General features: G+C 44.8%; 2 protein-coding genes across 3 annotated transcripts in view; one reads left to right on the top strand and one right to left on the bottom strand.

Annotated features, from left to right (window-relative positions):
• RASAL3 (RAS protein activator like 3) overlaps nt 1-13,595 on the top strand; it is a 140,730-nt gene that overhangs the window by 52,467 nt on the left and 74,668 nt on the right. The window lies entirely within an intron of this gene.
• On the bottom strand, nt 172-6,096 carry LOC309522368 (uncharacterized protein). Its single transcript, XM_082205601.1, has 2 exons — nt 5,951-6,096; nt 172-1,260 (listed from the first exon to the last, which is right to left on the bottom strand). Exon 2 carries the CDS (start codon nt 1,070-1,072, stop codon nt 236-238), a length of 837 nt encoding a protein of 278 aa, XP_082061727.1. The 5' UTR covers nt 1,073-1,260; nt 5,951-6,096; the 3' UTR covers nt 172-235.

The raw sequence follows: 13,595 nt of genomic DNA, 5'->3' as shown, positions 1-13,595 counted from the left end.
AAATGACATCACATGCATGCGCAGAAGCGGCAAATCGCAACCCGTGTATGCGCAGATGCGCTGCTGAGGGTTGCATTCTTTTAATGTTGCGAACAGGCCTCTGGAACGGATCCCGTTTGCAACCAGAGGTACCACTGTATTGGGTAAGTGTGTCACTCAACACAAAACAACTTTGAAACCATTGTTCTGTTTTTAATGGAAACTGCTCTGCGTCCATACAGGGCTGGGGTTCCTTTTATATTTCCTGGCAGGGGCGATGGGTGAAGGTGGGGTGGAACAGGTGCTTGCCTCCTGCTCTGCTGCTCTCACCTTTGGCCGCTCCCTTCTCCTGTGTGGCATGGAAGTGTGGGCAGGCGGGCACCTGAGCTTCAAACATTTGCACTAGCCTGCCCAGGCTCTGACCGATGTTGGCAAGCTCCGAGCGAACGCGCCGCACAGCCGGCACCAGCTCCTGCAGCCACAGCGTTTGCTGCTCCTGCACAGCCTTCAGCCTGGCCTCCATGTCGGACAGCTGCTGCTCAAGGTTCTCTTCCTTGTCCCTCGGCTGCCTTTCCCCCACCCCAAGGCAAAGAGGCCTGGGCGCTGGCAAGGAGGAGGAAGACTTTAGTGAGCCAGGTGGCGTGGAGCAGCCGGCCTCTTGCGTTGTACAAAGTGGGGTTCTGGGCCGAGGAGGCCAATCCTCTGGGAAACGGGAGAGGATGCCGCAACTTGTACTCCTGCTTGGAGGCAAAGGGAGCTGAGAGGAAGACTTCTGCGACTGGGCCTTGCTTGGGCCTAAGCGTCCTGACTTGAGGCTGCTCGCTGTCTTCAAGCTGATGGCATCGTCGGTGAGGGAGCTGGACATGGAGGACTCACTCTGCATGGGGAATGTACTCATGCTCTTGGCAGTAGGACTTGTGCGGGGGTTGGAGACCAGAGAGGAGGAAGAGGAGAGGTCCTCCTCGGAGCAGGACATGGGAAGTACTGAAGCATCATGGGAGACGTCTAATATCTGAGCTTCGGGTCGGAGAGTCCTGTGCTGCTGCTTCTCCCCTCCTCTGGTGGGAAAGAGGCCTGGTGGCGGAGCAACCATTTTGTGCTTCCACAGAGGTGGCACAAGTTGGGTTTGGACAGCATTCCAAGGCTGCCCTGGGTTGGGCACCTTCCTTCACTTCCAGGGAAACCCAAGCGGCAGGACACCCAGAGGGGATCGGGTTTTATGCCAACACCAAGCAGTTGACGCAGCTGCTCCAAAGTTTCAGTGTGCCTCTGCCACTATCCCTGGGAAATGAAAGCAGTTCTGTTAATCCTGCAGCTGCGAGCGGGCATAGACTAATCACAAGCAGATTAAAAGGATCTGGTGTCAGTGAAGGGATGACAGTCAATTGTCTGGTTTTTGCTGCAAAACCGTTGCTGCACTTTGGCACTGGCTTGGAATGAATCGGACAACGCTGGGTTTCAAGGTGATAGCTATGACCTCGGGTTGGCGTACTGATTGCTTGGTTGGTGGGGTGCAGCAAAATGCAGCGTTTTTGCTGCAAAACTCTGCAAAACAACTGCAACAGTTTGGCAAAGAGTTTTTTTAAAAAAATTATTTGCATTTTCAAAAACTGGAACAGAGAGCATATTTAAGCCACCTCCCCCTCCCCCACTTACAACTTTATATCAAATACAGCCTGTATACATATACAGTGGTACCTCAGGTTACATACACTTCAGGTTACAGACTCCGCTAACCCAGAAATAGTACCTCGGGTTAAGAACTTTGCTTCAGGATGAGAACAGAAATTGTGCACCGGCGGCGCGGCGGCAGCAGGAGGCCCCATTAGCTAAAGTCATGCTTCAGGTTAAGAACAGTTTCAGGTTAAGAACGGACCTCCAGAACAAATTTAATACTTAACCCGAGGTACCACTGTACCATAAGACTTCCCTTCCACCCTTTTCCTGGTTCCTTTGCTATTTGGAGACATCTTCAGTTGACAAACTGTGAATTTACCTCTCAATTGAACTTGAGATTCTGCCCTTATGTGGACCTGCCCTGAATCAATAGCATAAACTGCAAAGGTCGAGGAAGCATTCGGTTGTTCAAAGTGCAATACGAGTCTGTTAGGTAACACCTGATTGGCTGGTTTTATTTGGTTCCTCTCTTCCTTCCTGTCAAATTGTAGATTGTGAGTGCTCAGAGCGAGGGACTTGCCTTTTGTTTTTTTTAACTATGTGGCAAGAGCCAGGCACATTCCTGGTGTTATATAAAGGATAACAGAGCAATTCTAGCTGGCCCAAGTCATTTGCGATGTTCTTTCCAGCTCTAACACGTTGTTCTTCGTTGATTCTCATTAAAAAAAAAAAGGATGCGGTGAAACCAAGCTTAGGGGTGGATATTAGAACTGTCATAGTTTAACAGCAACAAAACAACAAAAAGATGTATGTATAAAATACCACAAAACTCAACAAAAAACCCAAACCTGATGTGTTATGAAATGAACGCTAAGTTGGAACATTCACAATAGGAGCTCAAACTGTTGTTGATTTCACAAATGTTGTGAATTGGCCATAACTCGTTTAATTACCCCATGCCTCTGAGTTATTGGGGAACAATAGTGCAGGCTGCTGCACTCATGGTCTCTGTCTATTTCTCTGGTTGGCACCTGAGGGCAGAGGATGCTGGACTAGATAGGATATTGGACTGATCCAAGTGGGCTCTTAGGTGCTTAAACTTTATTTTGTGTCTGGCAGAGATGACTGGCAGAATTCGTGACCAGGGAGAAGAGTCAGTGGAGGAAGACTGGAAGAAATTTAAAGACTACCTGCAGAAGCACTGTAAAATTAAGGACTGTTGAAATGACGTTTGGTTGAAAATAAGTGGTACTGGTAAAGAGATGCTTAAGAAAATGTAAATAGGATTGATAATTGGAAATGGATATTCATAATAATAGGTTAATATATGGAGTAAGGATAAATGTTAGAGGGTAAGGATTTGCTGAATTTAATAATTTGAATTGGAATACAAAATGGGAGGTGTGAGGTCAAGAAACTAGTGAAGAAAATATAAGATTTGAAAATATTAATCTATTTTTTGTTTTTAGCTCTGAACTTTGGTGTTTTTCTTTGTCTTTATTCTTTATTCTTTATTTTTCTTTCTTTCTTCAAATCAACTGTTTTTCTACTGTGTATTTTTTATTTGTTTTGCTTTTGTAGTTTAAATGTTGGAATTGGTTTTTATTGTCTGTGAAACATTAATAAATATCATTTAAAAAAACAACAACTTTATTTTGTGCCATATGATCCATCTCAACCGTTAAAGGTGGAGAAATATGGGGTCTGGCCTGATCCAGGAGAATCAGGTTATGCCCATGCTGATGTGGCAGCACTTCTGATGCCACAGATCCCCTAAGCTTGGATTGTTCTGTTTCTTTTCTCTCTTTCAAATGCACCCCCCCCTTCCAGTGACACTTTGGCAAGCTGTGGCGAGAGAAGCTAGCCACAGCTTGCAAAACCCAGTGTGAGTTTGCATGCCTTTTTCCACTACCTATTCCAGGAGCCTTGACTTCAGCACTTAGGTGATTTAAACTAGCTCAGGAATTTTCTTCAGTGGGGGTGAGGAATTCCTTGAAGAGACAAGGAGAGCTGTTTTGGCACAGGGGCAAGACCTAGAATAACGTCACTGTGTACTAGAACGATCCTCTTCTTTCAATGTACAATTATGTAAATCTTTGCAATTACGCATGAAAGTTCAAGGCAGCGTGCACTGCTACAATGTTTTCAGATGACTGCCAAAGAATACTGTTATCTTGCATGACGTTAGAAACCATCTGGCACGGACATTGAAATATATACGCTTAGCATTTGGCTTAAAGCTCCAGGTCATGTCCAGGCATGCCATTCTCTCTCTGAGCAACCTGTATCATTGGGCAAAACATTTTCCAATTCTGGGTGTGAACTCCTGGTTCCTCTCAAGGAAGTGGAGTGCTTCTCCCCAACAGATTGCCCAAGCGCCTCTCCGATTAAGCACAGGATATCCTGCAGGATGTAGGACTGGCATCTTAGCAAGACTCGGGCTCTAAAAAGGAGTTGCAGTAATTGAGACACACTGGCTTTTCGAAGCTAAGCCAGGCAATGGGTTTTCCACTCACTTGAAATAACACCATTCATGTTCTGAGAATGCTTGTTCCTAGGGTGGTTCTGGCCTTCAATTACAGTGGTGCCCCACAAGACGAATGCCTCGCAAGACGGAAACCTCGCTAGATGAAAGAGTTTTCCGTTTTGGAGGTGCTTCGCAAAACGAATCTCCTATGGGCTTGCTTCGCAAGACGAAAATGTCTTGCGAGTTCCTGTGGGTTTTTTTCCTTCCCCCCCTTTTTCTAAGCCGCTAAGCCGCTTATCAGCTGATCCGATAAGCTGATAAGCCGCTAAAAGCCGCTAATAGCGCTAATAGCGCTAATCTGCTAATCCATCAATGGGCTTGCTTCGCAAGACGAAAAAACCGCTAGACGAAGAGAATCACAGAACGGATTCTTTTCGTCTTGCGAGGCACCACTGTATACTTCTCAGAAAGCACCTGTTCTGTGAGGACAACATGAATCATACTTCAACCCAAAGCAACATCTGACTGTGTATCCACAAAGAAGTAGGATGTCAAATGAGGGCTTAGAATCATGTACGAAACGGAATATCCATCTGTATCGCGATTGGGCAGGCATCTTATTTACAATAATTGATGCTTAAAGCTAGAGTTTTGTCATGGTAACCCCTGAGAGCTGGGGAACAGGAAAAAACTGGGAAATCCTTTTATAAATAAGGATCATTTAACTCTTCTCACTATAATCTCACAGGTAATCCTTACTATGCAGTGGTGATTATTGTGTGGATGAAAACTCTATTCTTGTTTTCATTAGTCTGAATGGGCTGCTTTGTAAAGCTGGGGGGACAGGGTTGTAACAGGCATGTTACTTGCAACCAATAAGGTTACAAACACTCTTCTTTGGGGAAAGATGTGGCCATGTTCCATTTGCAATGTCCTCCTTCAAACGAGATGGTGCCCAAGATACACAATGCCATTAGTCACAACAGTGTCATGCCTCTCCACCCTTGAATAGCAGCCGGACCTTATCCCTAAACTTAATGGCACCAGTGCTTTTTATGTAAGGTGTATTGTGCATTCCACAGGATCCCATGGGATCTGCTCCATGCTGGTGGTTCTGAGCCATAAGAAAAACTCAGTTGCTGGTGCAACCATCGCCTGCGTTCTTCATGCATGCAATGATTGTTTTGATATCCAGACATAACACTCCACATCACTGCAGGCATTCAAAGCCATTCAACTCATCCTCCTGCATTCTATCACATCGGAGAAGCAGGAAGGAAAACAGCAAAGAACAGCTTAAACAGACAACGTCAGGCTAGGTATCTGATCACAGTTCCAAAAACCATGCTGAGGGATCTCAGTTCTGGGTTGTCTAGCACTCAACCACAAACCAGTTTCACTGCGTAGGAAGAGTCCTTCATAAACCCCAAATATAGCACATGCTGGGTATGAAAATCTATCAGTCAAGGTCTACCTTCCACACATATAAATATTATTGGAGTGCATGTCTACCTAACTAGGCTTGTTATTATGGGGACACATACCCTCTAAATAATTGGAGATTGTCAGCAAACGGGTTTATACCAAACACTCCAAAAGGTATGCTCTCAATCTGGGATAAGCCCACCTCTGAATCTTGGTTGTGTAAGCAAGCCTAGGAACATGGTTTGACTAGACCCACTGAGACCCCCAAAGTAGATCATCTTGAAGGACTGGGCAGTGTTAGCTCTTGACTAAAACATAACGGCCAATGAAAGATCATAAAGTTTGAGAAGAGTCTTGCCTAATTCTTGGGCCAATACCCATTTCTAGAGCTGTCCTCTCTGCCCTTCATCCTCACACCTTCCTCTTAAATCTATATGCTGAGGTAATCTCATTTTCTCTTACCTGTGGGTAGCCATGACCATCACCCATCAAGACCTCCCAAAAGTAACCAGCTCTACCTGGCTAAATTTCAAGGCAAATGAGTGGTTGGCAGGCTGGCCAATAGGAGTGGGTGTAAGGAAATTGTGAGAAACCATTGGTCAAAGGCATAATCACCAGCCCATCTGAGGCCACACCCCTCACTGTGAGGTACACAATGGCTCCTGGGAGTACAGGTGTCTGCATGTGAGAGGCTGTTCTGTAGCAAGACGAGAGTGATCACCACTATGTTCAGTCAAAAGGTCATATAAACGCAATAGCTGACCACACCCTCTGAAAAAGCAACACTCCTCTCTGATCCCAGATGTCTTGAGTCAGGTTATTATCACTTACTCAGAAGTGATGTGGGTGGTGCTGTGGTCTAAACCACTGAGCCTCTTGGGCTTGCCGATCAGAAGGTCGGCGGTTCAAATCCCCTCAACGAAGTGAGCTCCCGTTGCTCTGTCCCAGCTCCTGCCAACCTAGCAGTTCAAAAGCACGCCAGTGCAAGTAGATAAATAGGTACTGCTGTGGCGGGAAGGTAAATGGCGTTTTCATGCGCTCTGGTTTCTGTCACAGTGTTCTGTTGCGCCAGAAGCGGTTTAGTCATGCTGGCCACATGACCCTGAAAGCTGTATGTGGACAAATGCTGGCTCCCTTGACATGAAGCGAGATGAGCGCCACAACTCCAGTTACTTTTGACTGGACTTAACCATGCAGAGGTCCTTTACCTTTACCTTACTTATTCAGAAGTAAAGAGAAACATATTCTTGGAAGATGCTATTATCTTGACCCATTTCAGTCTGGCTTTAGGCCTGCTTTGATCACCTTTATCACAACAGGGGGAATGTGACCCTGTTTCTGTTACCTGATCTCTCAACAGCTTCTGATGCATGAATCATGCCATCCTCCAGCATCAGACTCTGTGGGCACTAATTTGTGGCACTGTATTTCAGTGGCTCCACTCCTATCTGCTGGACCATTGACAGAGAATGGCTTTGGTGTCTGTTGGTCTCCTGGCATTTGTGCTTTGAGGTCTTGAGGGTCCAATCTTGTCCCCAAAACGTGCCCTTGAAACCTTTGAGAAAGGCCATTAGGAGATTTAGAGCAAGGTGTCACTAGTGTGCTAATGATACTCTGCTCATTCTCTGTAACATCTGAATCAGTGGACCACTGGAGTCAGTGTCTGGAGTCAGTGATGGGCTGGATGAGGGCTAATACACTGAAGCAGAATCCTGGCAAGATGCCAGCTCTGTGAATGAGTGATTTTTATGGAGGCACAGGAGGCTGCGAAGAAAAGGGGGAGATGGAAAGTCCTGTTCCAGAACATGAACTTTGTTCTATTCAAAAAAGGAAAGTTAGCATCCAACCTAGGGTCAATATTTTCTGCCAGTTTCTTAATGCTAACATTTCAGAAATTAAAAAAGAAACATGGGAAAATAGTTGACCCCCTACCTTTGCGATGTTACCTAACCAGGATATTTTAAATTCAGGCCACTTTTGTAAATAAGGAATCAGCTGATTTAAGAAAATGCTCTGAAAGGATCCTGGACAGCTAATAAAAAACTGTGTTTGTTCATAGATCATTCATATTCAAAGCTACACAGATACAAAGGTATTTTCTAGTCAAAGTTAAGACTGCAGCACTTAACAATTTTGGGTTCCCACCCCCAGATTAGTTTGGTTTTTTTGCCTTATTAGTGTGATACTCTGATACTTTGCTTAATTGATCTATTAAATTTAAGACCTCTAGGATTGCTTTTGTCATGTTTTTGAAAGAGATCGCCAAATCATTTTTATACAAGGAAATTCTGAATTATAGCTGTCTAAAGTTTGTCAATTACTTCTGAACTTGATTCGGTTGCAACTGGTTTGAGAGTTAATTGCAAACAAAGTAAAAAAAGAAAAGAAAAGCCTGTCTACTGCCATGTTTATATTGGTTTGTGGCTGTTACATTAGATAAGCTGCTGAACATTTTGAAATAAACATTACCACTTGACACGCTCAAAGGCTTTTTCTGCATCTGTTCATTTTACAAAGGGGTTATGCAAATACAAAGGGGTGCAGAGGCACACCTTTAGCTCTAGCCATGTAGACCCTGTTGTCATGTGGCTTCTTGTGGCTTCCCATGTGTTTGGTCTGCAGTGGGGAGCCTGCTGTACTTGTGTAGGGTTCCCCATGCATCAATGGTCATAGGCATACCTCTGAATACCAGTGGCTGGGAATCACAAGTGGGGAGAGGTCTGTTGCACCCAGGTCCAGCTTGTGGGCTTCCCAGAGTCACCTGGTTAGCCACTCTGAGAGCAGGATGCAATACTAGATGGGCCTCTGACTTGATCCAGCAGGGTTCTTATGTTTTATGCAATCTAGAAACCCCACAGTCTTTTTGTACTTGCATTACTCTTTCACATAAGTAACAAATGAATAGGGTTACTATAGGAGTAATCTGTCTGCAATACAGCCCAGTGTCCTATTAGCTTGTTTACTTTGTAAACTTTACTAATTATAAAGATCTTATTGTCCTGATTTGACAATTGTACAGCTAGAGGATTTCGTCCTTGTGGGGTTTCCCTTTTTCTTATATAGTAATTAAATCATTGCTTCATTCCAAGTATTTGGAACTGGGATGTTGTTGCAGACATGCATTTAATAGATTAATTCCTAGAAATAAGCGAAATATCTATAAGAGTCTTACATTGTTTAGTTAGAAGGTCATCCGATCCAGGTGCTTTGTTTACCTTCAGACTCTTTATAGACTCCATAGACTTTTTCACAAGACAACTAAAATATTGCTATTTCCTTTGGGTTTTCATGGGGAAATGGGGGGGGGGGAAGGATCTGGAAAGTCTGGATCTGTGCCTGGAAATGCAGTGCAAAGGTAAGTTTGGATGAGCCTCATGTTTATATCACAGAGTTTTTGTGAGAAGAAAATGGGGAATAAGGAAATCAATCCGGCCCATATATCCAACTCCAGCATAACTCTAGTGGGACTATAAAAAACTGATCTCCCAGTTGGGTAATTTGTGACTCTTCTTACAATTCAGATGGGATGCTTAATGCAGGAGTCATATATCAGTCCAAGCTTTAATCCCGATAAATACTGTAAATATATATTATCAATGTTTGTTCTTGTAGGGAAAAGCTTATTGTTCCCAGAACTGAGCCATGTTTTAAAGTTTAACAGTTATTGGTTCCTTTAACATTTAGCATCTAAACTTTATTTTACTTATGACCCAGTCTAAAAAAACCAATAAAAGAAAAGAATATTTAAATTAGGCCATATAATTGACTGAGATTTGTTCATGTCTGTCCTTATGTAGGCTTCTAAGGCTTCAGAAATCAGAATTATTTTCTGTAATTTTCTATGTTTTTGATTCATTGTTCTGAAACTGTGCTTCTGTCACATCTGATTTGCCTAAGGTTACAGTTCTGTACTTGGAACAGGAGTAACCCCATTGAACTCAGTGGAGCAACATTGTGCCGCAATAAATTCCTCTGTTTCCTCTTTATTCTTGGTGTTCTTGTTCTTCGCACACATATTTCAAAAGGGAATCCCCATTTTTACTTAATCTTCCCTTTAATCTCACAGTGCGATATTTGAAACCGGTCTTCTCGTAAAGTTATCAGCAACCTAGTTGCCAAAAAGACCCCCAAATACTGGAAATGTTGACCTTTCAATGTCAGGTCTCCCAAACAGCTCATATTATTGCTATGGGACAGCCAAAGAGACAAATATCTGTTTAATGTTTTCCTTCATGTTAGCACTGGATCAGGGGTCAGCAAACATTTTCATCAGGGGGCTGGTCCACTGTCCCTCAGACCTTGTGGGGGGGCAGACTATATTTTGAAAAATATAAATACAGTGGTACCTCGGGTTACAGATGCTTCAGGTTACAGACGCTTCCAGTTACAGACTCCGCTAACCCAGAAATAGTACCTCGGGTTAAGAACTTTGCTTCAGGATGAGAACAGAAATCGCACAGCAGCGGTGTGGCGGCAGCGGGAGGCCCCATTAGCTAAAGTGGTGCTTCAGGTTAAGAACGGACCTTCAGAATGAATTAAGTTCTTAAACTGAGGTACCACTGTACCCTGCAAGCCAGTCCCACAGCTGCTTCCGGACCTGGAGGAGGAACACACTCTGCATGTGCTCAGGAGCACGTCTCGGTGGTGCCTGCTCACCGGCATTGATGAGCAGCAGCCGCTCCATCAGCCCGTCTCCATGGAGCTCCCAGGCGGCGTGTGTTATGTACTGAAGTTCTCACCCTGGGCCAACAGGGGGATACTGTAGATAGTTCAGGTCCACATATGCAAATAAAGGATCAAAAGTGACGTTCAGTGATTGGATAGTTACAGAAAATGGTTACTGTTGCGTTCTAGTGGAGCTCTATATAAGCAGGCTGCCTGAACCCTTCAGTTCAGTTCTGTTCTGGCCTGTGAATAAACAAGAGCTGTTTGAAGAATCGCTGTGTCGTCTGATATGTTCACCCACAACTTAACAGTGTGCACCACGTGCTGCCACCCGTCGTCTGAGGTCAGGTCGGTGAGCGGTGCCGCCAAGCACTCCACCAGCAGCAGCGCCAAGTCGGGTGCCAGGCACGGGGCCAGCAGGCACGCCAAGCTATGATTGAAGCCCCGTGATGCGCCCGTCATGATGCCCAGACCTGCTGCCCGTCCGCCGGTCTCTCCGTCCATGGCTGTGCCAGGTTTACCTCAGTGCATGGGCAATGAGACTTTGGATTGGCTGCAGGAACTTCCTGCAGCCAATCCGAAGCCGTGCCAGCGTCGCTGCCCACCCAGAGGCATCCGCCACTTTGGATTGGCTACAGGAGCTTCCTGCAGCCAATCCGAAGCTGTGCCAGCATCACGGAAGTCAGTCCCCGTGTGGTGAGGCGTCTGCGGCTTCTTTTCAGGGAAATGCCATGCTGCGCTGGTTTATCAGAGTGTGGGGACTAACCGAGTGGGTGGCAGGGTCTGCGGGCTGGATTTACGAGCCTGGTGGGCCACATCCGGCCCCCGGACCGTAGTTTGCTGACCTCTGCATTGGATGAATACCATATGCTAGGTTGGCAGGCGCTGAGACCGAACGACGGGAGCGCACCCCGCCGCGGGGATTCGAACCGCCGACCATGCGATCGGCAAGTCCTAGGCGCTGAGGTTTTACGTCCCCAAGCCAGAAGGGTATGCGCCACCAATTCGGTACTGCCATCTCCACAGGGACATAAGCGTTTTTCGTGTGGAATCTGTTGGAATCATCCCTCAAGTATAGCTGAGGGGAATACATTCAATCACGAATACTTTTGGCAGCATTCCTCTACCTTTGTTGACTTCCGGCCTCCACCCGTACGGTCAGTGTTTTTCCATTCTTACAACACAGCTTAACCCGCAAAGCCTGATCTGGCCTTATTGCCTCATAGTACCCTACATTAAAGAATGGCTTATACATCTGTAAACCTGGAAACTGGACAAGACCAGAAATCTCACCTAAAAGGAGGGAAACGATGTGCTACGTGCTACCAACCAACCGCTACCCTTTCTATTACTGGCATTCAGTATTTCATTCGGCGTCAAAATGGCGCTAGCTGCTGTGCGGAACAAAAGAAGCCTTGTGGTATCAGCTCGGAGGAACTGCAGTCATCCTTAGATAAGCAGGTAGGTGGAGTTTAGTTAGGTCATTGCAGTGAGCCAGGAGCACCTTAACATGGTAACAGTCTTTAAAGGAATGATGCTACTCTTTCAGCTCTGGACGGACCAGAACAGGCATTACCTGCAATTAATACTCTGACATTTATTTATTTTGTTTCGCAAGCTTTAGATACTGCTTGATTGTAATAACACCCGGAAGCAATTAAGTAATAAAAGGCTAAACCGACAATTTTTCAGGGAACAATCTATCTCATCCGGCAATAAGTCATTGGTCTGTTAGGGATTCTCCACCTTAAGCAAATCTGGATTTAGTTACATGAAGCTCACTGGAAGACAATCACTCATCTAGCCCCAGGGGGGTTGTGGGAATAAAATGGAATGGAGAGAACTATGTTTATGGCCTTGAGCTCCTTGAAGGAAAGGCAAAATATAAATGTAGGCAATAAATATGATGCAACATGGTAATTACCCGCAGATCTTAACTAAATTGCAGCACCAGACCTCCATTATCGCTATGTCATGTTTGGTGTCAGTGCAGGCCAGCAAATCAACATTGGACTAAAGTTCTGTTTGTGGCAACTGATTGGTTGCCTTCCTTTTCCCATGTTCCAGCTTGTCGATATCCTTGTTAAACTGAGGTGCCCAGAACCCGTTAGAGGACTCCAGGTGTGGTTCACAACTGCACAGTTCTGGAGATGCAGAGTGGGGATCAGTGGCTAGCCTGGAGATTCTGGGGGCTAAATCCACAGGGGACCAGTTGCCTATGGTTGTCCAAGAAGAGAATCTGTGGCGCACAGAAACGTTGGCCTCCATTAACAATCATGGGGCTGTAAGCTAGAAAGAAAGTTAGTCCTCTTAGCTTCTGTGGGTTTATTGGGTTAGGAGTCAATACAGAGATGGGGACAAGCAGCAGGGTATGAAGCACAAACCCCATGTTTCTATGCTAATGAAGGAAACAAAGTAGGTAATTGAGTGAGCAAATGTGTTTTCTTTTTCCTTTTTTAATAATATTTTTGTTAGTTTTCAATTACAATCCAATAATAGCCTCATTATAACAATACCAATTTATTACAGTGGTACCACCATTTACGCCCACCCTGTCTTCTGTCCATTGTGGTGAACAGGTTACTTCTGGGTTTGCTGCTTGCGTATGCACAGAAGTGCTAAATCACGCTTCACGCATGTGCACAATTGCAAAAATGCTCTGCGCACGTGCACAGAGCGGTGCTTTGTTGAGCATCACTTTCGTCGAGTGTCCGGGGCTCTGGAACGGATCCCGGACTCAAAACGAGGTACCACTGTATACAATTATTATTACCAATCGTTCAAATACAGTATTAGATAATTTAGATAAAGTGGGCCCCCGCATGCTAGAATTGGTGGCTTGATTATTTGCTTTATTTCTGCGTTCCACAATCTTATTCATTTCCATTACATTCCAGTCATAATAATAATCCCTTATACAACAACTCCAATATTAATAACTTCTATTTGTGTTGACACATTAAATGATTTATAAAACTACAAGTGAGGAACTCAGACTATTTCCTTGTTCTTCCCGTGTGTGGCAATTATTCTGTCCATGGCGTTTCTTCCTGTCCTTGTAAGATGTTATGTCTTTCTGTCCCCCGGTTGTTGTTGTTCATCATGCCCTGGGCAGAGCTGATATCCCATTGTTCCCGAAAATTCTGCATCGCTCCATCCCATACTTCATTGTTTTGCAACTTTAACAACAGCTGCAAAAGTTACTCTGTCCCAAGAAATAATCTGTTGACACCATTTTTCTTCTTGGCCTGGGAAGAAGAGTGGTCTTTCAAACTGCAGATGACTCAATAAAGAACCTTATCAGTTCCTTGGCAAGTTCACAGACTCCTTTCATCCTGCCTTCCAACTGAAGATATATGAGCAATTATACTTCCAATTAAATTAAATTCAAAGTCCTCTGCGTTATTCAGTCCGCTCCATAAATAATAAACAATGGGGAAGA

Source organism: Podarcis vaucheri (assembly GCF_965113315.1).
Source record: "Podarcis vaucheri genome assembly, chromosome: 17".
NCBI classification, from domain to species: domain Eukaryota; kingdom Metazoa; phylum Chordata; class Lepidosauria; order Squamata; family Lacertidae; genus Podarcis; species Podarcis vaucheri.
The sequence above is the reverse complement of the archived record's forward strand: the minus strand, read 5'-3'. Positions and strand labels throughout refer to the sequence as shown.